Below are 26,376 nucleotides of genomic sequence, written 5' to 3' on the forward strand. Positions count from 1 at the left end.
ACTCTCATACAGATGCTGAAGCTCTCCTCTTCTTACTCTCATACAGATGCTGAAGCTCTCCTCTTCTTACTCTCATACAGATGCTGAAGCTCTCTTTGAATCTGTCAGAGAACAGATCATTACTGTGGGCGAGAGTTTTAAAAATACATGTGATGCAGAAATCCGAATGGAAGAAGTAGAAAAAGCCTTGAATTGTTTAGCCTTAGATAAATCTCCAGGCCCAGATGGTCTAACGAGTAACTTTTATAAACTCTTTTGGACTCCCTGAAAAGACTTAATATTTAATATGCTAAAAAAAATATCCACAATCTTTATCTTACCTACTACAATGAAACAAGGAGTCAAAACAACAAAGTCCATGCTCAATAATTCAGGTATACATTCCAACATTTTTCAGTCAGGTCATCTGGACAGTTTTTTTTTTTTTGTGCTGAAATGTTTCGCCTTCAATCCAGAAGGCTTCATCAGTCAAGGAAACACACAACAAAACTGATTCTTCCTCCAACAGCTTACTCCAAATTGGAACAAACCAGTTCTGCTTGTCATAACCCTAATTCCCAAACCTAACAAGGACCCAAAAATAATTGACAACCTCCGTCCCATAACTCTATTAAACAATGATTACAAAATACTTGCCCATATGTTCGCAAATAGATTAAAATGTTGTATTATGGACATTATTTCAAACACACAATCTGGATTCATCAAAGGACGCTCGATTCACAACAACATTAGACTTATACCCCTCCCTGAGGAATTTCCAACTGATAACCAGATGGAACCAGCTGAATAAACTTTGCGTCATCATTTCAGGACTCTTGGATTCTTATAGATGTTATTCTTGGCCATTCTTCGACCTTGAGAATGTTTATGGATCTCACCGGAGGACATTGACTGATTTTCCATCCTTAGAACTCTTACAGTGACTTGGAGAGCATCCATGAACATGCTGACCCCCGCCCCCCCCCTCGCTGAAAGTCTATGTCACTATGTGCTTGTTTGTGCGAGGTGTTTTTTTAATATTAGAGGGTTTCTTCCTCAGGTAGGAAAAAAAAAAGTCTGATAGGAATTGTTTTTGCCTCCAACTCCTACATGTGTCCAGTTAATCAGTTTTTGTCTGTCCAAACAGGTCTCACTTGTAAATGAGTCTTCAAGGCTCAATGTGATTTATCTGTTTAAATAAAGGTTGAATGAATATTGGATTTACTGGACTATAATCATCTAATAGAAGATGACGGATTTATTCTATTCTTGGACTTTTTTAAAGCTTTTGGCATGATCGAACACAAATTTACCTTTGGAACCTTAGAAATTTTTTGGATTCGGGAAACAATGCTTAAATATAATTAAATGAATTTATAAGGACACTATAACTACACACTATACTATGCGGTGGAAGTGGTCGTCTCCAGCTACAAGTACTTGGGTGTACAAATGAATGACAACCTCAGCTGGAGCAACAACACCACCAGCCTGATCAAGAACGCTCATCAGAGACTCTACTTCCTCAGGCGGCTGAGACGAGCTGGTCTGGGAAGCTCAGTCCTCACCTCCTTCTACAGGTGTGCAGTGGAGAGCATCTTGTGCTCCAGCATCAACGTGTGGCATGGAGGCTGCACAGCTGCAGAAAGAAAAGCTTTGCAGAGAGTGGTGAAGGCTGCACAGATGTTGGGCATAGTGAGTCAGCCTCCCCACCATCACAGACATTTACACCTCCAGATGCAGGAAGAGGGCCACCTGCATCATGAAGGACCTCACTCACCCAGCACTCACTCTTTTTGCCCCGCTCCCCTCTGGAAGGAGGTTGAGGAGCATTAAGTGTAGAACCACTAGACTGAGGAACAGCTTCTATCCTGAGGCTGTTAGACTCATGAATCTCTAACCAGAATAATCACTGTGAAAAACCACATCATGTTGCTGCTGATCTGTTTCATGTTGCTGCTGATCTGTTTCAATGTTGATGTGTTCATGCGTGCACGTCCGCTCATGTTCATGTTTGTGCTGATGTTCAATGTTTTATGTTATGAGTGCTTAGTGTATATTTAGTTGATGTTTTTCTTAGTTCATATCTTAGATCTTATCACCGTTTTTCTTTAACATTTTATTGTTGGATGTAACTGGGACCCTGTGTACATAATTTCGCTCCACCACATGTACCACATGAGGTGCGAATGACAATAAAGAATCTCTGACTCTGACTGTCAGCTCAGTCCTATTACAACAAGGTACATCTCCTAGATTCTTCATTGGCAAAGGTGCTAAACAAGGATGTCCAATTTCACCCCTATTATTTATTGTAGCAGCTGAATTGATGTCTATCCTCATCAAACAGTTGAATTTTGAAAAACTAACAGTGTTGGGACAACAATTAACAATTAGCCAATTAGCTGATGATGTAGCAATATTTATGAAAAACTCCGACCAACTCCCTATAATCCTTGAGACAGTAGAATTTTTCTCTAAACATCTGGACTAAAACTAAACCTCAACAAATGTGAATTACTACCTATTCATAATTCTGCTCAGTCAAGCATTCACAATATTCCTGTTAAAACCACTATAAAATACTTAGGCATACACATAACTAAGACATGGACCCTTTAACTAAACTCAACATCTGGAACCATCTGGAAAGAAGCCAAACATATCTGAACTCTTGGTCTCAGAGACACATTTCAATCATAGGCCGCACTTTTCTTACAGAAATGGAATGTATTTCTCATTTCATCTACCCTGCATACTCATGGTCAATTCCTAAAACTGCAATTAAAGCTATAAATCAAGCAAATTTCAACTACATTTGGAAAAGGAAAACACATTATATTAAAAAAGGCTCTATGACACAGGAATACAAAGATGGAGGTCTTAGATTTTGAATGTATTGATGGCACAATTAAAATAAATTGGTTGATCTTAAAATCAACAAAACTCTGGTTTTATATTCGTAATGAAATCTTCAAGAAATGAGGTGGCATTGAATTTCTCCTCAAACATGACTATGACCCAAAAAAGCTCCCCCATAAACTCTCATCATTTCATCAACAGGTTTTACTGAACTGGAAAATGATTTAAAACACAACGCCCCACTCTGGAACTGCAGATATATATCACATAACCTTAAATCTATATTTCTACAAAACTGGTTAGGTAAAGGCATACGGTTATTTTACACTTGTTCGATTCGACAGGGAAGATTATAACATTTGAAAATTTTAGTTCCAAATTTAACTTGAATGATAAAAGCAATATAAGAAAGTGACTAATGCAATACCTCACACTATAATAATCATGACATCTAATTTATATACAAATGTTCCAAACACGAATCTTCCCCCGCTTTTAGTGAATAATCTAAATCTTTGGACTCCAAACGAAACAACTGTTTGTTTCATATTTAACAACGAGCTGTATCCCTGTTCCTCTTCCCGAAACACAATTCTAAATTCCTTCTCCAGAAAAGATGCTGAACAATTAAGATCAACATTTTATAAATTCCCTGTCGCACCTAATGCAAAATATTCATTTCAAAATTATTAACAAAATATACCACTCTGCTGATTTTCCACGCGCATTGGATTTGAATGAACCAATTGTTCATTTTGTAACGAACTCGCTGAGACCACTGATCACATTTTTTATGATTGCATATATACTAATGCCTTTTGGGATGATTTACATCACTGGTTGTCTAAATATATACAAATTCCAGAATTGAAAATGCCTTGTATGATTTTATCACACACAAAAAAAACTCTGTACATGAGCTGATGATTAACACTATTATCATTCTAGGAAAGTTTTTATTCACAAGAATAGATTTCTTAAAGCTAGACCAAATGTTGTTGCCGTTCACAGAGAACTGTGCCTCTTCTTTTCATCACTGAAACACATGAGAACAAAGAAGACTGCTGTGGATCAATTCAATATGGAAGAGGACCTTAATCTCATGGAAAACCCCGAACTCTATACTGGTGAGTACTGAAGGAACACGATTGTCTGATTTTATTAATTTTTGTTTAATTTATCTCCTTTTTAGCCTTTATTTTTCTTTCTTCTTTGTTTGAAGTTGTATTTGTACTGTTTAATGACAAAAAACAAACAAAAAAAAAAAACATCCATAGACCACACGCCGACACTGAGCATGCGCATTAGTAGTTACTGCTGGTCAACAGCGACATCTGGTGGCCATAACCATACAGCACCGGCTGACGCTCGCCGCGATGTGCTCACGTTCAACTATAATACGGCTCCGATCACTTATGAGCCTAGAAATACGCGTAGATACTGTTCACCGATTCTGATTTACGACTGATCAGTTCTAAAAAGATCAGTTCTGTAGTAGCGCTGCTTCCTGTTAGCTGAGGACAAGGTTGTTAGCCGGATGCTAACAGCTACAGCTGGAGGAGTGACTTCTGGGTAGAAGCTGTCCGGGAGGCGCAATTTCCGCCACGACTTGCGGAGTCTTTTTTACTATTATTATTATTGGGCGCTTAATTGATTATTTATAGAAACCGAGCGAAGCTAACACAACGGTTATCCATACTAGCCTTGCCAGAAATTTGGCTGTCGCACCGGCCGGCGAGTTGAGAAGTAATATGGACGTTGGTTTCCATGGAAACGCTCGCAGGGGGTCACCGTAAAGATAAAATATGGTTTTCTCAGTGACAGTGACTTTCATCGGTCCCTGACTCAGGTAAGAAACGTGCAGCGTTAGCTTGCTAGCAGGACGATCCCTGAAAGCTTGGTGACCCTGACCAAGTCGTGTTCATATCACTGTGACCACCGAACCGACATGTCTGTCTCTGTTCATCAGGCCACCGGTGCTGAATTTAACCAGATCGAACCGGAAGCGTGAAGGTAGAAACTGGACTCGTCCGGATCAGCATCCACTCCGAACATGGAGCTGGCGGTGAGTCCAACCTGACAGAAAACCTTATTCTGTTCAAAAACACTTATGAAATGATTTAAAATAGTTTCTTACACGCGTGGCCTGAATATTAATGTTATCAGTCACTGAATACAGTAGTTTATGTTGTAAAATGACAACAAAACATTGTTTATTTCATGTTCAGTGAATTAAATACATGGCAGGTCCAAGCTAATGTAAGCAACAAATGAAGACATTTGTTTTGAGCTTCTCTGTATTTTCAGTTGTGGAGGAAACAAACAGTGAGATAATTTTCAACTTCCCAACAAAACAAGGCTCATCCCATTTGTCTCGTTTGTGCTCTTTTCTCGTCTTTGTCCTGATAAGAGATCTGTGGCTGATTCAGAGCACACATGGCTTCGTGCAGATAAAGGCACAGCAAGAAAGGTCTCTGCCAGACAAATACATCGAATTTAAAAAGTGGCTGCTAATTACAAAGCAGCCAACAGATGTTTGAAGCTGCTCGAGTCCCACGAACGTCAAGGTGCAGGATCCTCCAGACTTGTACTTGTGCACAAACCTTCTATTTGACCACCCCTAAATGCTCACAAGCAGGATCGACTGCAGTGGGCCCACAAATACATGAACAGTCCTGTTCACTGATGAGTGCCATGGATGGTCCAGATGGGCCACCATGTCCCAACAAGGCTGCGATGTCAGCAAAGAGGTGGCAGAGTCATGTGATGGGATCATGGGGTGGTCGGACCCTGTAGTTGTGAAAATGACCTGGAGTTTCTGTTGGACCACTTTCTTCCATGGTACACAAAGAACCACACTGTTTATAACACAATCATATTCATGCATGACCATGCACCATCTCATGCTGCAAGGAATCCGTCTGCATCACTGGCTGCTATGGGCGTAAAAGGAGAGAATGTCATGCTGTGGGCCCATCATCCCCTGGCCTCAACCAAACTGAGAACCTCTGGAGCATCGTGAAACAGAAAATCTACGAGGGTGGGAGGCAGTTTGCATCCAAACAGCATCTCTGGGAGGTTATTCTGTCATCCTGCAAAGAAGTTCAAGCAGAAACTCCAAAAACTCCCATTCAATGGATGCATCAATCCAACGAGTCCCAAATTCAACAAATTACCATTTTCAGTTTTTCAACTTATAAAATGTTTAGAAACTCTGTTGAGCATGTTAATTTGGAACAGTGCATTAAAAATACTGTAATCATTGGGAGGCTTTCTCAGTCACATCTGAATGTTACTCTAACGGTTGATGACTTGACATTTTTGCTGACTGTCATTTGCAGCAACTGTTTAGGAACACCAGAGAAAAATGTCATTTGCATAACAACATGGAACACAGTGTAAGCACAAACTGGGCCAGTATCATCCCATTCAAAGCAGTTTAATGGGTTCAGTTTTAGTTTTGATGCTGCTTCTGGTTTTTATAGATTTCTCACAAACTTCAAAGAACAGTTAACCCCAAAATGGAACCATCCGTACATCAAGAGGTTCTCAGAGAAACAGAGAGTCTGTAATGACACGTTTGTTGATGCAGAGGAAGCACCAACTGTCCTGGCAGCAGCGAGCCCACCACTCATCCATGGTCAGAGGTACAGAAGAGACACCTGGTTATCTCTTGCTCACTCACACTTTCCAGCTCCTCCTGGAGGATGTCGAGCAAGTTCTGGTCTGCTCCCAGTGGGAGGTGCCCAGGAGCCCCCCTGATCCAAACCAACTCAGCTGAGCAGCAGCTCCACTACGGCTTCAGAGGAAGCTGCTTTCATCCATGTCAATCTGGGATCTTGCTTATTCTGTCATGATCCACCTCTTGGTGAGAGTTGGAATATAGATATTGATCAGTAAATGGAGGCACTTTGTTCACTGTGGCAGGCCGGAGCAACACCCTCAGTACTGTGGCTGTGATCTGATGGTTCATCTTTGGGTGTGAGCCATGTTGCCACGATTAACTGGCTTCATGTACCGGCACTAAACTCTAATGATGAAACGTTCACTGTACAAATGTTCGTATTTATTATAATTTACAGAAAATAATCTTAATCCTGTTTAAAAAATGGATTGAAATATTTCCTGAAGGTTGAAATGAGAATAAAAACGTGTTCGATCCAGCGCCTGTGTAGGATTCACTTGTGCCTTGTTCTTCTGGTGACCCACATTTTAAATTTCTGCTCTCCACCTCATGACTCATGCGTTTGATAAAGATGTAATTTAGCAGTGAGTGTTGCGGGGGGGTGGGGGGGGGGGTGCAGAGCCAAGTGCACATGTGAGAGTGTCTCTGAAAGATAAAGACTGGAGCCTTTAGAAAAACGGCGGGCTGGATTAAGCTTCTGCTTTGACTGAAACGTGGGGCGGGATGACGAGAAGAAGGGAGAAAGCCGTTGTGGGTCGGGGGGAGAGGAAGAAGGAAGGTTTGTGAGACATGCAGGTTCGTTTCCTGTCGTCCTGGTTGTAGCAGCGAGACGAGATGCAGGAAAACCAGGACTCTCAGAGCCGAGGCCTGGGGAAGGTAGGAGTGTGTGTGTGAGTGTATGTGTCTGAGTGTGTGTCTGAGTGTGTGTGTGTGATTGTGTGTGAGTGTGAACGCAACGTGTGTTTCCTTCATGAGAAGTTTTCTTTTTTTCAATTCACTGATTTATCTTTTAATCACTTCATGTTGCTGCTGCAGAACATTTTCTGTTTCGGAGCAACAGTTTATCTTCACATGCAGCTGAATTTAACACGTGTGTGTATCCATGTCTGTGTGTGTGAGTGTGTGTGTGTGTGTGTGTGTGTGTGTGTGAGTGTGGGTGTGTTGTAGTGTTGGGTCTGGAGGGGGGCGTCCATGTTGAAGTCCCAAAATCTGTTGTGTTGTTTTCTGAAGAACATTTAAAAACTGAGGACTGTGGTTTGTTAGATGAGATGAACGTGATGACCTATGTGTGTGTGTGTGTGTGTGTGTGTGTGTGTGCGTGTGTGTGTGTGTGTGCACGTGCTGTCTCCACATATCTCCATCATCTGTGAGGAAGCTGCCCTCTGCTCGGTGCCACAGGCTTTGTTATTTACACAGAATGTCACAGGAACATGCTGAAATGAATTCCTGTTCAGGATTATTTTATGTGTAATTGATTAAATAATAATAATAAGCATGCATCAGGATGTATAAGATGTAATTCTTTGTCTTAAGGTGTTCTTTCTTTGTGTTCAGATTTTATGTGTCATCTTTATGTAACGTGGATTTTGCTGATCTTCAGCTGGTGAAGGTTTTAAACGGCACATGTTTAATATTGAGTTGTTCTGACGGGGTCTCGTTACCGTTTCATGTCATTTATATCACTCTACAATTTATTCATCCCTCTGTTCCTTTCTGCTGTTTTGTGTGTCACTCTTTGTTCCCGTCTCCTCCTCCGTGTATCCGTGTCGTGGTCCTCAGGCTCATCCAGCTCTCAAAGCCTTCATGTGCGGCTCCCTCAGCGGCACCTGCTCCACGCTGCTCTTCCAGCCTTTGGATCTGGTCAAGACCCGGCTGCAGACCCTGCAGAATAACGCCAAACCAGGGTGTGTGTCTAATCATGTTTCATGCGTGTGAACATGGACACATGCACGCCTCTGTGACCCACATAGAACAGCCACATCAGCACCACACCATCATACCATACAGCTGCACGACTGCAGTCACACAGCTGGAACTCTTCTTGTCCAGCCGTGAATTTATGATCCGAGAAGGGAGAAGTGGGTAAACTATGATGGATGGATGGATGGATGGGTGGATGGATGGATGGATGGATGGATGGAACAGCATTACATTTTATGTGATGTATTTCCCTGTGATGGTTTGTTGTTACAAGTGCTCCATCAGCCTTTGAATGCTGATGTTTGAGCGTTTGTCTCTGATCCTGCAGTGCACCGAAGGTGGGAATGTTCACCGTTTTCATCAACGTCATCAGGACGGAGAAGTTCTTCAGTCTGTGGAGGGGAGTCTCGCCTGTGTGTACCCGACACCATTTTTCTATCAAGCCATTTGTTGCATGTTTGTATGTAGTTTTATGAAAACAAGCTCTGACGTCAGTCGCAGTTGCACAGGGCTAGTTTTTACTTAACTGCCTTTTTCGAGCAGCTAAACTAGCAAAGATATGAAAACACAGTTTACTCTGCGACAAGCTAAACATAACTGCTTGAGAATATCATGCAAAGCTTGTGGTCAGGCCTGTTTTATTCAAATCAGCTGTGGGAAATTGATTTCTGACTAAACGGCAGAAAAACAATCTTGACATTATGAACATGTCTTGCATCTTAATTTAATTTAAACAAAAGGACTGCATCTGAAATGATCATAGAAATGTTAAAGTCCTGTCTTTTCTGTCGTCAGTCGTTTGTTCGCTGCATCCCTGGGGTCGGCATCTACTTCAGCACCTTCTACTCCCTGAAGCAGCACTTCCTTCTGGACCGAGCTCCGAATGCTGGCGAGGCGGTTCTGCTCGGAGCCGGAGCCCGAGCCGTGGCTGGAGTCTGCATGCTGCCTTTCACAGTCATCAAGACTCGCTTTGAGGTGCACCACGTCTCACTGATCTCTGTCACAGACGTGAACCCATCACTCCACATCATCTGTTCCGTGACTTTAGTGTTTTTTGTTGTTCACCCACACTTTTCTAACCTGCTGGGAAAACGCATCCTGGCTTTCACACAGTTATATCCTGGGTGTGTGGACATTCACTGTTTTTCAGCCCAATCCCAGTCACTGGAAAATACAACATTTGTATTATAATTACTATCCTGCCATGAAAGGCAGTTTCCCCTGTCTGTGTGTTAGCGAAATATCTCTAGAGTCACTGGACAGATTTAACTGAAACTTTCAAAGTAATCATTGGCTGAACATCTACAACTTAGAAACTGAGGTCAGCCATCCAAGATGGCTGTCAAAGCTAAGTGACCTTCGTCAACTAATAGAATGGCTGCCACTCAGTCAGTTGTAGAGATACTGAGATACATTTGATGTGGCATCAAAGTTCATGCTCAATAATAGGGATGGGGCCGATCCGATCCAGTATCGGTATCGGCCTCCGATACCAGCATAATTTACGTATCGTATTTTTCCGATCCACCTGCTGATATTTCCGATCCACGATGCACGTTGGCTTCAAACTATGGAATGGATTTCCTGAATGGAGGCGTGTCTCATGAATTCAGAGTAATAAGACCCGCCTCACGTTCAGGAAATCCAGTTCATAGTTTGCAGCCAGCTACAACGTGAGGACTGAGTTAGCAGCACTGTGGCTAACAGCTACCAAACTTTTCATCTAAACATGTCCGCTGTGTGGAAGTATTTTACACTAAACACCACAAAACAAGACCGCAATGTGCAATGTCTGCAGAGCCATAGCGCCACATTAAACCACGGTAAAGTTACTTTTACGATGGACGTTCGAGCTCCGTGGCTTCAGCGGGGCGCTGCTCTTTGCTCAACCCAAAAGAGGCAACTTGACCCCGGCCAGCTGCGTCCAATCTGCCCCGCTCGGTCTCCCCGTCTCTGAGGAGGGACAGACAGACAGCCCCAAATCAGGCTGCCTGCTTCGGATTGAACAAGAAGAAGACATCGCTGAAACCACGGAGCTCAAATGTTTACAGAGAAGTTGCTAAACTTCATCATAATTAATGATCAACCATTATCAGTTGTAGAAAACGTAGGATTTCTCAGCTTGATACTTGCAGCCAAGATATAGTTTACCCTCCAGGAGATATTTATCAGTACAACAGTAGACAATCATGTAGATGAACATATTCTGTGATATATTCATAAATTAAATGGATTCATTCATTTTTCTGGACTGAATAATATCGTGCATTGAATTTAATTAAATGTAACGTGAGACGTTAATTTTCTTTGACCCATCAAATGAATGTGGTCATTTATTTACAGAATCAAATTTTAACATCAAACATTTACATTAATTTGGCAAATTGAAAAATAACAACATGGCTTAGTTAGCAAGCTGTACAATTAGAAAGCCATACGGCGATGGTTTTCCGTTGCTTCACAACAGACATTTCTGAAAATATCTGGAATGATTTGCTAGCAGGATAGAAGAGTTTTAAAGATGGAAATGAAGTTTAGAGGGAGGGAGATGGTGTGTGAGGGAAAGTGTTGAACAGAACGGCACCCTCCATTCGAACCCAGCTTTCCTCGGTACGCTCGGTAGTAAACTCGACTCATTACCTCTCTGAAGATGAATCAGCGGATACGGAGTTCCAGTTAACGCTACCGGTCCAGCGTCTCCGTAGGATGGCAGAGAACCGTCCGGAGTGGTGGCGGTACTTCATCAACAACAGTTCACCTCACGAGTGGACTCACATGAGTTGTGTCCGTCAGAGTTCCACTCAGATGTGGAAGATTGCATAATTCCCACAAGACTCGGAAGAGCTCCGGATCATGTCTGAACTCCTGTTCTCTCCAGCACTTCTCAGTTCGGCTTGCTCTCCGAACTGAACTCGACTGCTCTCGACTGAAGCTGGTTTGAACTAGGAAGTACCGACATTTAAAGAGTTCTATTTCCGGTTCATTTGGGAAGTTCCTGATTGGTCAAATCGACCAGACAGGGGTGTGTTTTTGTGACGTAAGAGGTCACTAGAAGTCAGAAAAACAGAAAATGTTTTGGAACAGATTGAAAATGTTTTAGAGACAGACGAGAGAAATGTTTGGACGAGTTGGGGGAAAACAGGTGCCAGCTTCTCTATATTACGTCTGAGAGGATTTAAAAACATGACAGTTCGTTCCAACAACTTGTTTTCGACCTTTGACCAACTTCACAATTTGCTCATTTCAGACAGAAGATCAGAAAAAGCATGAATTACTCCGTAACACATTCCAATTTGATTTCCACTTTGAATGAGGATTAAAAATCACTACTACTGTTTCACAGTTGAATTAAAATGAGTAGTTCACTTCAACATTTAAAAATGGTTTGAACTAAACACACTTTGATTATCAAACATTTGTAAAATAGTAATGATAATAAAAAAGAGAGTGTTCTTTCAATTAATCAGTGCAGGACACTTAGAAAGTCTCTGGATGAACTTAATCTTGTGTTTCTGCACTCAAATCAATGAAATACAGTTCTTGTCCCAGGAAGGCCAGATTTGACCTGAGGCTTAGTTCACTACAATCATAAAAAACATGATTTGAAAATTATATATATTAAAAACAAAAACAGCTACATTATAAAGTGATGTAAAATACTAAAAACAGGAACATGTCTGTTGGTTTATGCCATGAACTTAGCAGATGTTTGAAGCCATTTAACATCCATCCATCCATCCATCCATTATCTTTACCCGCTTATTCCATTTTGGGTCACGGGGGTCGCTGGTGCCCATGTCCAGCAATCACTGTGCGAGGGGCGGGGTACACCCTGGACAGGTCGCAAGTCCATCACAGGGCCACATAGAGACAAACGAGACAAACAACCATTCACTCTCTCACTCACACCTAGGGACAATTTAGAGTTACCAATCAGCCTAACATGCATGTTTTTGGTCTGTGGGAGGAAACCGGAGTACCCGGAGAAAACCCACGCATGCACGGAGAGAACATGCAAACTCCACCCAGAAAGGCCCCTGGACCGGGGTTTGAACCAAGGACCTGCTCACTGAGAGGCAGCAGCTCTACCAGTTGCGCCACCGTGCTGCCCCCATTTAACATTTAATTTAATTTAATTCATTTATTCATTCATTTAAATGAAACAAAATATACAAAACAAATCATCAAAAAGAAAACATTGAATGAAAAGAGTGCAGAAAGAAGAAAAAAATTCTTATATCTGCCCCTTATTTAAAAAAAAATAATAATAACTTTAAACAATCACTTAAATTAATCACTTTAATATCCACTTTGAATCTAGGAATAAAAAGAAACATGTTTTGTGGTAACAGAATTTAATTCTAACTTTAAAACTTATCCAACATTAATAAAACTTACCTCAAGTTGCCTTTTTGGACATGCATGCATATATTTGTACAAATTGTACTTGAGAGATGATTATTACAGCCTCATATAAAATCAATGATGATCATGATATTGGAACTGGATCGGTATCGGACGATATTCAGATTTAGGTATCGGGATCGGATCGGAAGTAAAAAAAAGTGGATCGGTGCATCCCTACTCAATAATCCAGGTAAAATATCCATCAAAGTTCAGTCAGGTCCTCTGGACGGTTTATTCGTGGAAACACTCCAGAGGACCTGAATGAACTGTTGGATTTGATGTGGTAGTAGCTGGGAGTTGTACCCAACTCATTCTCCAAACACTTAACAGATCACACATCTTTAAAGTTTGTCCTGCCAGGCAGAGGAGGTGCACATTAAGAACTTCAAGTTTCTTTTTCTTAATGTGGTCAAACGTGTTTGTCTACCCCAGAAACATTTGTTAGTTTTCAAAGCAAATTTATTAAAAGCTTCTGGGACGTCTATGGACAGCTGTTTCAGGGTATTTAATCTTTTATTTGCTGGCGTTCCTTATAGGCCTGTCGCAATAAATGATAAATCAATTAATTGCATGATAAATGCAAATTATCTACTTCATTTTCATTTATCAGCTTTATCATTTCTTTGTCTCTCGTTCTGCCATGGACTGGATGACAAAAAGCTCAACTCCGATGTTCTTCACTGACTCCTCCCTTTCTCTTTAAAATCCATTTTAACCGTCCAAAATTGTGTTTTTGGATCATTAGAAGCAGCTAAGCTGAGAAGCTAAGCTGCAAGCTAAGCTAACAGGCCAACCTCGAGAAAAAACCTCTGTCTTGGCGAAGCTCCAAAATTCACGGTTGAAACCCGTGTCTTCGTGTAAAAAGTTGTTTTCCTCTGCAAAAAGAAGCTGAGAACTTGTTTACTGATGTTTTATTAAAAGCTTTGTGTGAAAAATGCTAAAGAGCTCAAACCACACCGAGCGTCCGCCATTTTGAGAACCAAAGAGAGACAGCCCATGTCACGTCAAGAGGCCTCCCTCTCATTTTTCTTAGACACGCTGCTCACTCCCTCACTATCCATCCTTCTGTTCAGTCTTATACTGCCATCCAGTGGTAAAAAAAAGGTACTACATTCAAAACAAATTAAACATTTCTTCTTAAATTTTTACAATAATTACTTTTGTCAAATTTCAAACAATATTATCGTTTATCGCAAAAATTTCTGAAGCAATTAATCGCCCAGCAAAATTTGTTATCGTGACAGGCCTAGTTCCTTACAATAAAGACAATATTAACATTTACAAGCTTCATCTGTAAAACAAGTAAAGTTTTATAAATACCAACAAATACTTTAACCTGGTATTTGTTAATTTTTTGAGCTTTTATTTCACTAAACACAAAAAAAATAATTAATTTGTTTTTTCTAAAGTTACGTTGTTCTTGTGTTTTACTGTGATTCTTTGCAGCACTTTGGTCTGCTGGGGGGTGTGGGGTGCTTTACAAATAAAGTTGGATTAGATTATAAACCCAAGATTACCAGCAGAGACCCAGTCTTCCTCCTTTGAACTGTTTGATACAACAGAAAACTGTAAAAAGTTTTTAATTCTCTGATAATGTTTGACCAAATGTAACGAGCCTTAACTGACCCTGAAGGATAAACCCTTAATGGGATGGTTTTATTCCCAACACTGATAGCCTGACCTGTCACCAGTAAATGTTTACGTTGGTTAAACTGCATTCAAATGTACTTATTTTTATATTTTTAGTAACTGACAAGAAGTCATTGTGTAATAACTGGCTTGTAAGAAAAGCAGTTTTGACGTGTTTGACATGTTAAATTAGTGAAAAGTGTTTCCTCACGTGTCTGTACGACCGTGGTTTTATTCCAGAGCTGAATGCAAAACAAAAACAAGAAATCTGTAACAAAGAGGAAAGTCAAACTCGATGTTTCCTCTTTTCTCTGCCATAAATCTGAATGTTTGAACGTTTTGTCTTTGCTTTGTGTTCCAGAGCGGCTACTACAACTATGCAAGTGTTCCCGGTGCTCTGAGGAGCATGTATGAAACCGAGGGGCTCCGGGCTCTGTTCTCAGGGCTCACCGCCACGCTCCTCCGAGACGCTCCTTTCTCCGGCATCTACGTCATGTTCTACAGCCAGGCCAAGAGGGCGCTGCCACAAGGTGCTGCGACATGTCCAGCTGGAGCTCCAGACTCTGGAACTCTGTCTGATGAGACCCGTCTTGTGTTTCCTCAGAGGTGACGTCCGCGCCCTACGCCCCGCTGGCCAACTTCAGCTGTGGAGTTGTTGCAGGCGTCATGGCGTCGCTGGTCACGCAGCCTGCAGATGTGGTGAAGACTCACATTCAAGTCAGCCCGTCCCGCTGGAGCACAGGAGACGCTGTACGCTACATCTACATGGTGTGTGCACACGTGTGTGTTGAAGGTGTAGTCTCATTTGTTGTGGGGGTTCAGTTTCAAACCCGCCTGCAGTAAGTGAAATTCTGCCAAGTAGTGACGTTATATTCATTTTAGTATTTGTATGTATTTGAAGGCTTTAGAGACCCTCCCACACTCTTGCAATGTTCTAAACTCAAACCTACTAATTTTAACAACATACTTGTATGTAGCTACTAGGGATTTTGGCCGATAACCAATACCAATATTTTTTTCCTTGACCTACTTACAGAGACTACAGAGCTTTCTCTGCTGTGGAATTAAAATACTAATTATTCTACATGGTCTTTGTCAGTTTGGCCTGTTGCCAATGCAGATGAAGGGGGATGAAAATGATGCAACACTTCAACTTAGATTATGTTTAATGTTAAACTGATTCATGACATTTACTCTCTAACACAACGACAACACTCGAACAGTGCAAATTTGTAAATTTTCACAAATCTAAACTCATCGGTGTGCGTGATGTCATAACGTGCTGAAACGGCGCCGTTTTTATTGGTGAGTTTTTTTGATGGAATGGCCTATGTCCGATATTTAACTTGATTGCCAATATCAGCCGATACCATGCCAATAATATTGTGCATCCCTAGTAGCTACTAAATTTTGCTTACTTGCTTTCGGGTTCACCGCTGAGTCTGGAGGCCCGGTTCTGGTTCATCGTAGCTCTTGAGCGCCAAAGCGCATTTGTGGGGGTGGGGGGCATCGGTTGGCTGGCGTGGGACCATAGGTAATAAAACTGAAACAAAGTCTGGATGAAAAAAAGTCCTGATGGGCTACAGAAACAGCTCCGGAGTTTTCGGCGTTTCAAAGTCCTTGTGGGCCAGGTAGCAGCTCTCAGGAGTCATCGATGGGTCTGGAAGTCTGGTTCTAGTCCGGTTCGGTGGGTTCAGTTCTCTGCAGCCGCTGGGTGCCGATCAGATCAAAACTTTATCTCTGGTCTTTTCAACAGAAGGAAACTGGGCTTCTGGGCAGGTCCCTGCTGCCTTCTGGGAAATGTGGTTTTTATGAGCGGGAATACAGTGTAGGCTTTGAGAGAAAACTACAAAATGGTGGAGCCTGTCCAAAGTATTTAATTTTTCCTTAACTTTTTACTGTACAGTACTGTATCCAGTACTGTCCCAATCACGTGGGTAATATTACAGTTGACCATCATGTGTCCTGTACAGTTTTGTTGTTGTATAATATTATGGACTGTACGTCCACAAACAGCGATAGTGAGTCTATAGAAGTCGAACTGCAAAGTAGCGAGGGACTACTGTATCTAGAAATGAGAAACAAAACAAGAAACTCCAGTAGAAAATACCTTTAAATGTTTATCTCTGCTAGTACTAATAGCTTTTGTCTTGCTAAAGACTCATGAAGCCACTCTGTCGACTGCGATGGTTAGGGGGAGCAGGGTGGGTGTGGACAGGAAATAGTCACAGCACATTTTCCTTTCAGACATAAAAAACTCCTTTGAATCCCAGGGTGGGAAGAATATCTTGTGGACGAGCAGAGCCTGAACAGGGGCTGCTCCAGATCGACAACAACTCCAAGCACTTAGCGTAGCTTTAGTACATAAAGTTAGCTGTAAATATTCTCCTCAGGCAAACACTTGGGCTGCATCGCGTCAGAGATTGAGCTCTAATGTTTGAGCCCAGACTAAGTCACTGATCCACTGCGCCACTCACCAAACCTTCACATGTAGTTCATTGTCAAACCTTGTGGCGGCCTCAGATCAGGACGTCGGGCCCTTGCACTTTAGGGTGGAGGCTGTCGGGGACATGCAGAGCTGCATTTGGTGGGTGGTTGGGCCCAGAACAGGATCCGACTCCAGCAGCAGGATAACTGGAAGGTCAATCTGCTGTTGGACTGGGAGCTATCCCAGCAACAGGAGAAAAGTAATAAAAGACTGGCACCATGCCAGAAACATTTTTTCATTTTATACTTCTTCTAGATACACCATATTTGCATTTAAAATTTGTATATGATATAATATAGTATGCATCAAACATTCTGATATTTACAATTATAACCACCACGCTGGCAGTGCTGCGGCGTCCAGCAAGGTTTCTTGGCTCTCTATGACCACTTTTGAGAAATGTTTCTACGTGTCTGTCCTCAGTTTGGACATCCGGGCTCCTGTAGATGTTCTTTGCTTTCTTTATCACGTGTTGTTTAGCTGTAGCACCATTTCATATCAGAAGTTTAAAAAAATGAGTGAGAGAAGATTAATTGTTGAGATTAAGACATCCAGGGGAGTGGTGGTGCAAAGGTTAGAGAAGGTGGGCCTGTGATCAGAAGGTTGCCGGTTCAACTCCTGGTACCAACAACATCAAAATAAGGGTGAAAAAGGTGAAGCAGCCGCACCTGCCTCCATCCTAACTTGCCCCACTCTGGGCCCTTGAGCAAGGCACTTCATCTGCTCCCCTGGATGCCCTACATATCAGCTCTCTGCTCCACACAGGGCTGTGGTAGCTCGGTGGTCTGTGGTTGTGTCAGGACGGACATCTGGTGTAAAAATAATCACCAAGTCTTTGTGCGATTTAATTCGCTGTGGTGACCCCTGATGAAGGGAGCAGCTGAAAGAAGAAAACAAAATCCAGAAGTATGGCCCCAAATTTTATCATTATAAAGACAATGACTAAAAAGATTCAGTCTTTTCGGGGTAGTTGATCCGTCTCACTACAGCTTTATGTTTTAGTGGTGCTAACTGATGCACTTTGAATGGAGCACCACCCTGTGGTTTTTTCTCTGAACTCCCCGACAAAGCCAATCTGAGAACCTCACCAAGATTTGTAGTGATGGAACGTTCCATGTTTTGCTTTGTGAAATGTTCTCTCTGACAACATTTTTCAGTCAGGTCATCTGGACAGTTTCTTTGTTTTTTTTTTGTGCTGAAACGTTTCGCCTTCAATCCAGAAGGCTTCATCAGTCAAGGGAATACACAATAAAACTGATTTTTCCCCCAACAGCTTACTCCAAAGTGGAACAAACCAGTTCTGCTTGTGATAAGATGGTCTCTTTGGTACGCCCCCTCCTCCGTTGCCGGCCCTCTTCCTTGTTGACAGTCGTGTCAAACTGGTTGAAAACAACAAAGTCCATGCTCAATAATCCAGGTATACAATCCAACAATTTTCAGTCAGGTCATCTGGACAGTTTATTTTTTTTTGTGCTGAAACGTTTCGCCTTCTATCCAGAAGGCTTCATCAGTAAGTATGAGACCATCTTATCACAAGCAGAACTGGTTTGTTCCACTTTGGAGTAAGCTGTTGAGGGAGGAATCAGTTTTGTTGTGTGTTTCCTTGACTGATGAAGCCTTCCGGATCGAAGGTGAAATGTTTCAGCACAAAAAAGAAACTGTCCAGATGACCTGACTGAAAAATGTTGGCTTGTATACCTGGATTATTGAGCATGGACTTTGTTGTTCTCTCTGACAATTTGCACAACCTTCTTATAATAATGAGATAACCATTTCAATGGTTTTCATGGGAATGTTCCTCAGTCCTAACAAGAACAACGTCATAACTTACAGGAAACTTCCTGAACATGCTCTACAGAGTATAAAACTGTGAGGTCTTTAGGCTCCCACAGACTCGCGCGTACGTCAGTCCACGGAGGGCCACGTGTAGTCGAAGCGGACGCCCGCAGGGCATGTCCGTGCAAAGCTCAATTTTTACGACCACGTACGCTGTGTCCCACAATAAACTGCTCGGCGACGGACTGTTTTGTTTTCAACACCGATGTATTAAATTCCTGTGGAAACTTGACACTGGACCTCAAGCAATGTGAATTCTGTCTCTTCTCTTCCTCCAGACTCTGGGACCTTGATTTCCAAAGGAAATGCAAAATTTACTGTAATCAGAGAACATAACTTTGGACCACTCAGCAGCAGTCCCATGTCAGGCGCTTCTGCCGCTGTTTATGGTTCAAAAGTAGCTTGACATGGGGAATGCGGCACCTGCAGCCCATTTCCTGCACACGCCTGTGCACGGTGGCTCTGGATGTTTCTACTCCAGACTCAGTCCACTGCTTCCGCAGGTCCCCCAAGGTCTGGAATCGGCCCTTCTCCACAATCCTCCTCAGGGTCCGGTCACCTCCTCGTTGTGCAGCGTTTTCTGCCACACTTTTCCCTTCCCACAGACTTCCCACTGAGGTGCCTTGATACAGCACTCTGGGAACAGCCTATTCCTTCAGCAATTTCTTTCTGTGTCTTACCCTCTTGCTTGAGGGTGTCAATGATGGCCTTCTGGACAGCAGTCAGGTCGGCAGTCTTACCCATGATTGCGGTTTTGAGTAATGAACAAGGCTGGGAGTTTTTAAAAGCCTCAGGAATCTTTTGCAGGTGTTTAGAGTTACGTCGTTGATTCAGATGGTTAGGGTAATAGCTTGTTTAGAGAACCTTTTCATGATATGCAAATTTTTTGGGACAGGCATTTTGGGTTTTCATGAGCTGTATGCCATAATCATCAGTATTAAAACAATTAAAGACCTGAAATATTTCAGTTGGTGTGCAATGAATCTGAAATATATGAAAGTTTCATTTTTATCATTACATCATGGAAAATAATGACCTTTATCACAATATGCTAATTTTTTTGAGAAGGACCTGTAAACACAGAACACCGCTGCAGATGGAGCTGCCAGCTCTTGTTTTTGTTGGTTTTTTTTTTTTTTGCGACCTGTCAATCAATCTATTAGGCCCATCAGCAAATGATCAATCAGTAAACTCAGTTTGTCCTGAAGGTAAACGCCCCTTGCCTGTGGAGCTGGCTGTAGCCGCTCAGGGTGGACGCTGAATTATGAAGTCTGAACCCTCTGCGGACAGAGCGCACAGTTTCGGCACAGACTGAGGTCTGCCCGAGTCTATGGGAGCGTTTAGTGTGAGTCATGTGATACTCTGCACCTGTAACCTTCTGTCTCTGCCTCGTCCCTCAGAAGCGCGGCCTGGCCGGGTTTTTCCGCGGGGCGGTGCCCAGGTCCCTTCGGCGCACTCTAATGGCTGCGATGGCTTGGACTGTCTATGAACAGCTGATGGCTCGGATGGGCCTCAAATCGTGAAGAAAAATGGTGCGAAGCCACAAAAAGAGACAAAACGTGAGGGGATGAAGATGAAGCGTCACTGAACAGACGAGGAAGAAGCAGCAGGAACAGGGAGCACTGCCGAGTCTCTGGGCAGAGGAACGAGGCCGATCCGTGTTAAACAAGAGAGTGTTCGTAATTTAAGTGTTAAATGTTGAACGTGTGTGATTGTGATGTTTCAACTCGTGCCTGCCTTGGCGTGTAGCGACTCCCTGCTGTGAAGTGACTTTATCCCTTTTAATGTTTCTGCTCAAACACGTGGGGGTCGATCACTCAGGAAAACGAGGAGCGGTGAGTCTTGTTCTTGTTGAGCTGGTGTCATAGTGATGAAGGACAGTCAGCGAGCTGATGAAGCACAGATGAGCTGAGGCCACGAAGCACTCCGACTTCTGCCATATTTATAACACTTGTACACGACGGAGTAATGTTTCTTACCTGCTGATGTTATTTAAAAGTTCAGACAATCACACGTGAAGCTGGAAGAACCTGTGAGCCAACTCCAGTAACAAACGCAGCTTTTGAGTCCTAACATTCACCTGTGCAAACTTTAAGTACAGCGTAAAGAATCCAGATGTGCTTTTAAGGACAACTGTTTACATCTGTAGCTAAAATACACTCAACTCTGGTAGAAAAGGATTTTGCAGCACTTGTCATTTATTTTCCTGATCTGTTGGTTTTTATAGATTTATGATTAGATCTCAGATGAGTTGATCACAATTCAGAAATGTTTGAATGTTTGCCTGTCACATATAAGAAGGAACGCTTTTATGCCTGGTAATAATTTTAACAAATATATTTGTAAATATAAGTTATTAAAAATAAAAGATGAAGATTAATAAAATGATATTTTGCTTTTTAGGCTGTTGAAAGACAAGCGTTGCCTGTTTATTACAAACGGAGCGTAAACTGCATCAGACAGTAAATCATATCAATCAAAAGCTGAAATCATTTGAAGTGAGATAAGTTGAATAAAGACAAATATGCAGTTGTGATATTTATTTAAATTTAATACACGGGATCATCAGGGTGAAAGTTTCTCTACGTTCAAACGTTTTGGGCACCAGGAATGTGAAGATGAAACTGAATATTAAAAAAGTGCAGGTTTTTATCAGAAGGGCTTTCATTTGGAGAGAAATGCTGATGCTGAACAGAACGTTTGAGTTTACAAAAATCTGCCAAAGACACTTTGAGAGCAACGTGTCACAGCCTGTGCAAATATTAAAAACATTTTACGCACAATATTTCAGTTTCTCACTCATTTACAAAATGTTTCAGTATTTTAAAAATGTTCCACTCAAAAAGATTGTACAGAAATGTGTCTTCAGTTGTTACAAAGTATCTGTGCACTGGGTCTCTGCAGCCGTTTTGCAGATTTGAAAAAAAAAAAAAAAAACAATGTTAAAGGAATATTTCAGCCATGTTGAAGTGAGGTTCTGTGGGTACATGTTGTAGATGGCTCCTTGAACAAACCTTAAAGCGTGTTACACGGCCCGCAAGAACCAAGAAAATGGTTTACTCGAGGTGGCAAACACAAGAACAACGTTCGTTCTAGCCTGGATATTTATTGGCTAAATTAAAATTAAATGTCTCACTATTCACAGTAGCTGTCGGACACCTCAAGGGAAAAAGGAAGGCCTGTCACGAAAACAAATTTTGCTGGGCGATTAATTGTCTCAGAAATTATTGCGCTAAACGATAATATTGTTTGAACTTTGACAGTAATTGGTAATTATTGTCAAATTTTATTTTATTTTTTTATTTTTTTTTCTTGATGGCCTCCCTTCTCCCCTTACAGCCATCCTCTCCACACCATTATTATGAAATATTTATTATAGTGACTATCTAGTGTAGGTTTTTTTGTTTGTTTGTTTTTTTTTAAAATAGAATAGAAAGAAAGAAAAGACAAAGTAAGACTCCAAAATATAAGAAATATACACAAAGAGAGCACACGTCAAAACACCCGGCCACTGTCTGTTCACCTGCAAAGAACATGACAAAACACAGCAACAAAATACATATGTATAAAGAACTTAAAATATTCATGGCTTTGCAGTAAGTTTCCATAAATATATATACCCATACCTACGCCTATATACATACATACATACATACACATGAATATACACTCACATACATATCTATATATCTACATATAAAGCCTACATAAGCATCCCTGCTTCTATTTGTGTGTGGTTGTGAGCATGCATAAGTGTATAAGGCTTCTCTAATAGAACATTTATTAGTAACTGTGAAGCAGCAGAGACCCGACCCCCAAGACCAGAGGCAGACGAAAAAGGGGGGACCAGAGCCCAAGACCCCAGGAGGGACCCTGACCGCGGAGCCCCCAGAGCCACCCACACAGGACGAACCACTCACCCACCCCCCAGAACGGACCACAGGGGAGAACCGGAAGATCCCCACCAGCAACCACATACAGTGACCCCCCGGGGCCAACAGCGACAAACTCATAGGCCTCCGTCGGCACCCGCTGCACCGATGTAGGTCCAGGTCCAGGCACCGAGGCCCGGGCACCGAGGACTCACACCACCCAGGCCAAGGCCTGACAGGGCCAGAGGACCCGAGCCCCACCAGGCAGACACCAGGCCGAGCCGACACACGCCCAAGCACCCAGCCCCCGATACCAAGGGCCCCAAGCGCGCCGGCAGGTAAGGGCACACCCCACCAGGGGGCTGCGCGATAGGGGCGCGATGCCAAGCACCCCCAGTTGTATCAAAGAGGGGCCAGTCCGAGTCTCGGCCTAACAAATACCCATTCATACACAGACACAATCACACAATCCCAACCTCAGTCTCACATTCACTCACTCAAAGACATACAATAACGATACATTTCATTCTTATTCCCGATACACACTCTATACCCCCCAGGTCCAAGACATGTACCCGCCCTCTACAGGGGGCAGCCCATGCCCAAACCCAGGAGGTAAACCCATTCATTCTTGAGCGGAGAAGAGCCAATACCCCAGACCCGGCCCAGGCCATGCCCCGCCGACAGGAAACCCCCCCACCATGAAGAGGACACGCCACCGACCACCCCCACACACCGCCAACAACCAAGCACGCACCCCCAGCCGACCTCCCGCCAGGCCCCGGCAGCCACCCCGGCCAGCGGGCCAACCATGGCACCCAAGAGCCAAGCTCAGGGGGTCCAAACAACCCCAGGGAGAGCACAGCGCCAGCACCGCCCACGGCAACCCCCAGACCCTGAACCCCCACATAGTCCTGGTCAACACCCGACGGCCTGCCCTTCTCCCGGACCCCACCCCCGGAATGGCAGTCAGGGAACTAGGTGGGTAGGAAGGGGAAAAAAAATAAAAAAATAAATAATAATAATAATAAAAATAAAAAATAAGACCCTGACACATACACCCCCGCCCCTAGATGTGCTGTTGATGTGTGTTGTTGTATAGTGCCATTAAAAAGGAAAGAAGAAGGAGCAAAGGCTGGCATGGTGCCAGTTTCCCCTCCACCCCAACTCTATCCAAACCCTAGTGTCTAAATGCAACCGTTGTAAGTGAGCACAGGCACAGGGGGTGAGAGTAAGGTCATCCCACCACCCATAGCCATGTGCCCACCTCAAGTTCCTATATATGAATGTCATGAGGATGTTATGAATGAATGTCTAAGGTGTACAATAAAATTGAGTCCCAGGTGGCTATGGTCAACAAAGATGTAAAATTGTTGCAGCACACCCGAGCCCAAACAACCCTAAATGTATGGAATTGAAATGAAGAGGGTGGAGGTGCATGGTGAGGGATGGGGAGAAATAACTGTGAGAGCAAATGCTCCCACAGGAAGTCAGCTCCCCCACTGACCCAACAGCCCCCCCCCTCCCCCCCCCCAGCTCCCCAAGGTCCACCCAGGGATTGAGGCCAAGACACCTCTCTGGACCGACCACCAGGCCCGCTGAGCTCCAGACCAGAGAGGGACAGAGCCCCGAGGGTCGCCAGAAGCTGTACCAGCAGCCTACACACCCGAGGGCCACCAGGACCCCCACAAACCGCAGTCAGCCCGCTACCAGATGGAGCCAAACCCCACCAGGACGACCCGGCCAAGAGCGCCCGCCCAACCGCCGACAGTGCCAGGAAGCACCGGGAGCGAGCCCCCACCACAGGAAAGGGGCCAGCCAGCCGGCCATGCACAGTCCCGGGCCGCCCCCAAGGACATCCACCCCATCCCCACCCCAGAAGAAATACTACACCCACCCCTCATTCGGACATCTCTCAAAACACATAGCACACTAGACACCTAGGCTGGGTCAAACTACCCCCTCTTAGGGGCCACTGGTCACGCCCCCAAACACCCAACCCCCCAGCCCATGAACCCACAACCCACCAGCGAGCCGAAGGCCCCCGCCCAGAACCGGGCACCAGAGCGCAAGCCGGCCCAGAGCCCGGCAACCCGCCCGCCAGAGCCCAAGATTCCCGAACCCCACAGGCCCAAGCCCGGGGGCGACAAGCCCCCAGAACCCCAAGCCCCCGCGCCCACCCCGAACCCACACCAGCACAGCCAGGCTACCAGATCGGTGACCCACGACCGCCGCCACAGACCACCTGAGGGCCTGCATGCAGCCACCAGCAGATATCCCCCAGAACTACCCAGGCCCTCCCCAGAGGGAAAGCAGTGCCCCCCTGCCCAGGTACCCCCAAGAGCCCAGCCCCCGGCAACCCCCCCGGGGCCCCAAACCCATACACCCGCCTCCACATCAACCCCAAGGCCCCACAATGTCAGATCCCAGACTACCCACCCTCACTATGTAACGGAGCCGATCAAAGGAGCCCACAGAGATTGATCCAATGTGTCGGCAGATGCTGTTTCAAGACTAATATGATCTAACAGAAGATTTTTATACTGATTAATGCTAAGATTATTTTTATTTTTCCAATTCAGGAGTATGGTTTTCTTTGCGATGCATAAGGCAGTGAAAATCATGCGACATGTATTTTTTTCCAATTATTGTAAAATTTAAGGAAAAACGTTTAATTTGTTTTGCATGTACAGTAGTACCTTTTTTCAACTACCGAATGGCAATATAAGACTGAACTGAAGGATGGATAGTGAGGGAGCGAGCAGTGTGTCTCTAAGAAAAATGGAAGGGAGGCCCCTTGACGTGACGTGGGCTGTCTCGCTTTGGTTCTCAAAATGGCGGATGCTCCGTGTGGTTTGAGCTCTTTAGCATAGCATTTTTCACATAAAGCTTTTAATAAAATCAGTAAAAAAGTTCTCAGCTTCTTTTTGCAGAGTAAAACAACTTTTTAAACGAAGGCACGGGTTTCAACCGTGAATTTTGGAGCTTCAACAAGACAGAGGTTTTTTTTTTCCCCTGAGGTCGGTCTGTTAGCTTAGCTCGTAGCTTATCTCAGCTTAGCTGCATTTAATGATCCAAAAACTTGATTTTGGACGGTTAAAACAGATTTTAAAGAGAAAGGGAGGGGTCAGTGAAGAGCACTGGAGTTGAGCCTTTTGTCATCCAGTGTCTTCAGTAGAAAGAGAGAGATGAAGAAATTATAAAGTTGATAAATGGAAACGAGGTCGATAATTTTCATTTATTATGTGATTAATTGATTTATTTTTTATTGCGACAGGCCTAAAAAAATGGTTTTCCTCAGAAGATGTGTCGAGAACAAGCTGACTGAAGTCCTAAACTAAATTGTTTTCCCTTGCAGGGCACACAGAATGGATAAGTTCCAAATTATTAATTAATAATTTATAAAACCTCAGGGCACCACCTTCAACTGAAGGAAAAATATCTATAAATCTATGATTTATAGGATTATCAGTCTCAATAAATTCCTAATTTATTTGTTCTTTTATTCAGAGTAATATAACTACATTAAAACACAACTGAATAATGTTTTGGCACCGTTGATGTGGCGTTTCTTCACTGATAGGAATATAAAAACAGGTTGGTGAATCTGGAGGGTCAAAGATGTTCAGGAGTGAGCATAATGTGTTAACTTGAAGTAAACAAAATATGTATAGATAAGAAATATGTTGCTTTAA

At 43.3% G+C, this 26,376-nt stretch overlaps 1 protein-coding gene across 2 annotated transcripts; it reads left to right on the plus strand.

Annotated features, from left to right (window-relative positions):
- Window positions 1–4,623: 4,623 nt before the first annotated feature.
- Window positions 4,624–20,544, plus strand: slc25a38b (solute carrier family 25 member 38b). Of its 2 annotated transcripts, XM_037689983.1 has the most exons (8): window positions 4,624–4,693; window positions 4,814–4,909; window positions 8,309–8,433; window positions 8,778–8,862; window positions 9,245–9,424; window positions 14,847–15,015; window positions 15,090–15,253; window positions 20,210–20,544. In XM_037689983.1, the coding sequence occupies exons 2-8, from the start codon at window positions 4,898–4,900 to the stop codon at window positions 20,330–20,332; spliced, it is 858 nt and encodes a 285-aa protein (XP_037545911.1). In that variant the 5' UTR covers window positions 4,624–4,693; window positions 4,814–4,897; the 3' UTR covers window positions 20,333–20,544. The 2 variants fall into 2 exon arrangements, with proteins under 2 accessions (XP_037545911.1, XP_037545910.1); XM_037689982.1 differs by lacking the exons at window positions 4,624–4,693; window positions 4,814–4,909 and adding an exon at window positions 7,364–7,405.
- Window positions 20,545–26,376: the final 5,832 nt, after the last annotated feature.

This window comes from Nematolebias whitei, chromosome 16, assembly GCF_014905685.2.
Source record: "Nematolebias whitei isolate Nwh7 chromosome 16, NemWhi1, whole genome shotgun sequence".
Taxonomy (NCBI): Eukaryota; Metazoa; Chordata; class Actinopteri; order Cyprinodontiformes; family Rivulidae; genus Nematolebias; species Nematolebias whitei.

Coding starts and splice junctions, on each gene's coding strand:
- slc25a38b (XM_037689982.1), top strand. CDS start 7,364: ATGCAGGAAAACCAGGACTCTCAGAGCCGAGGCCTGGGGAAG. Junction 8,434..8,777: donor CAGAATAACGCCAAACCAGG/GTGTGTGTCTAA, acceptor CTGATCCTGCAG/TGCACCGAAGGTGGGAATGT. Junction 15,016..15,089: donor CAAGAGGGCGCTGCCACAAG/GTGCTGCGACAT, acceptor GTGTTTCCTCAG/AGGTGACGTCCGCGCCCTAC.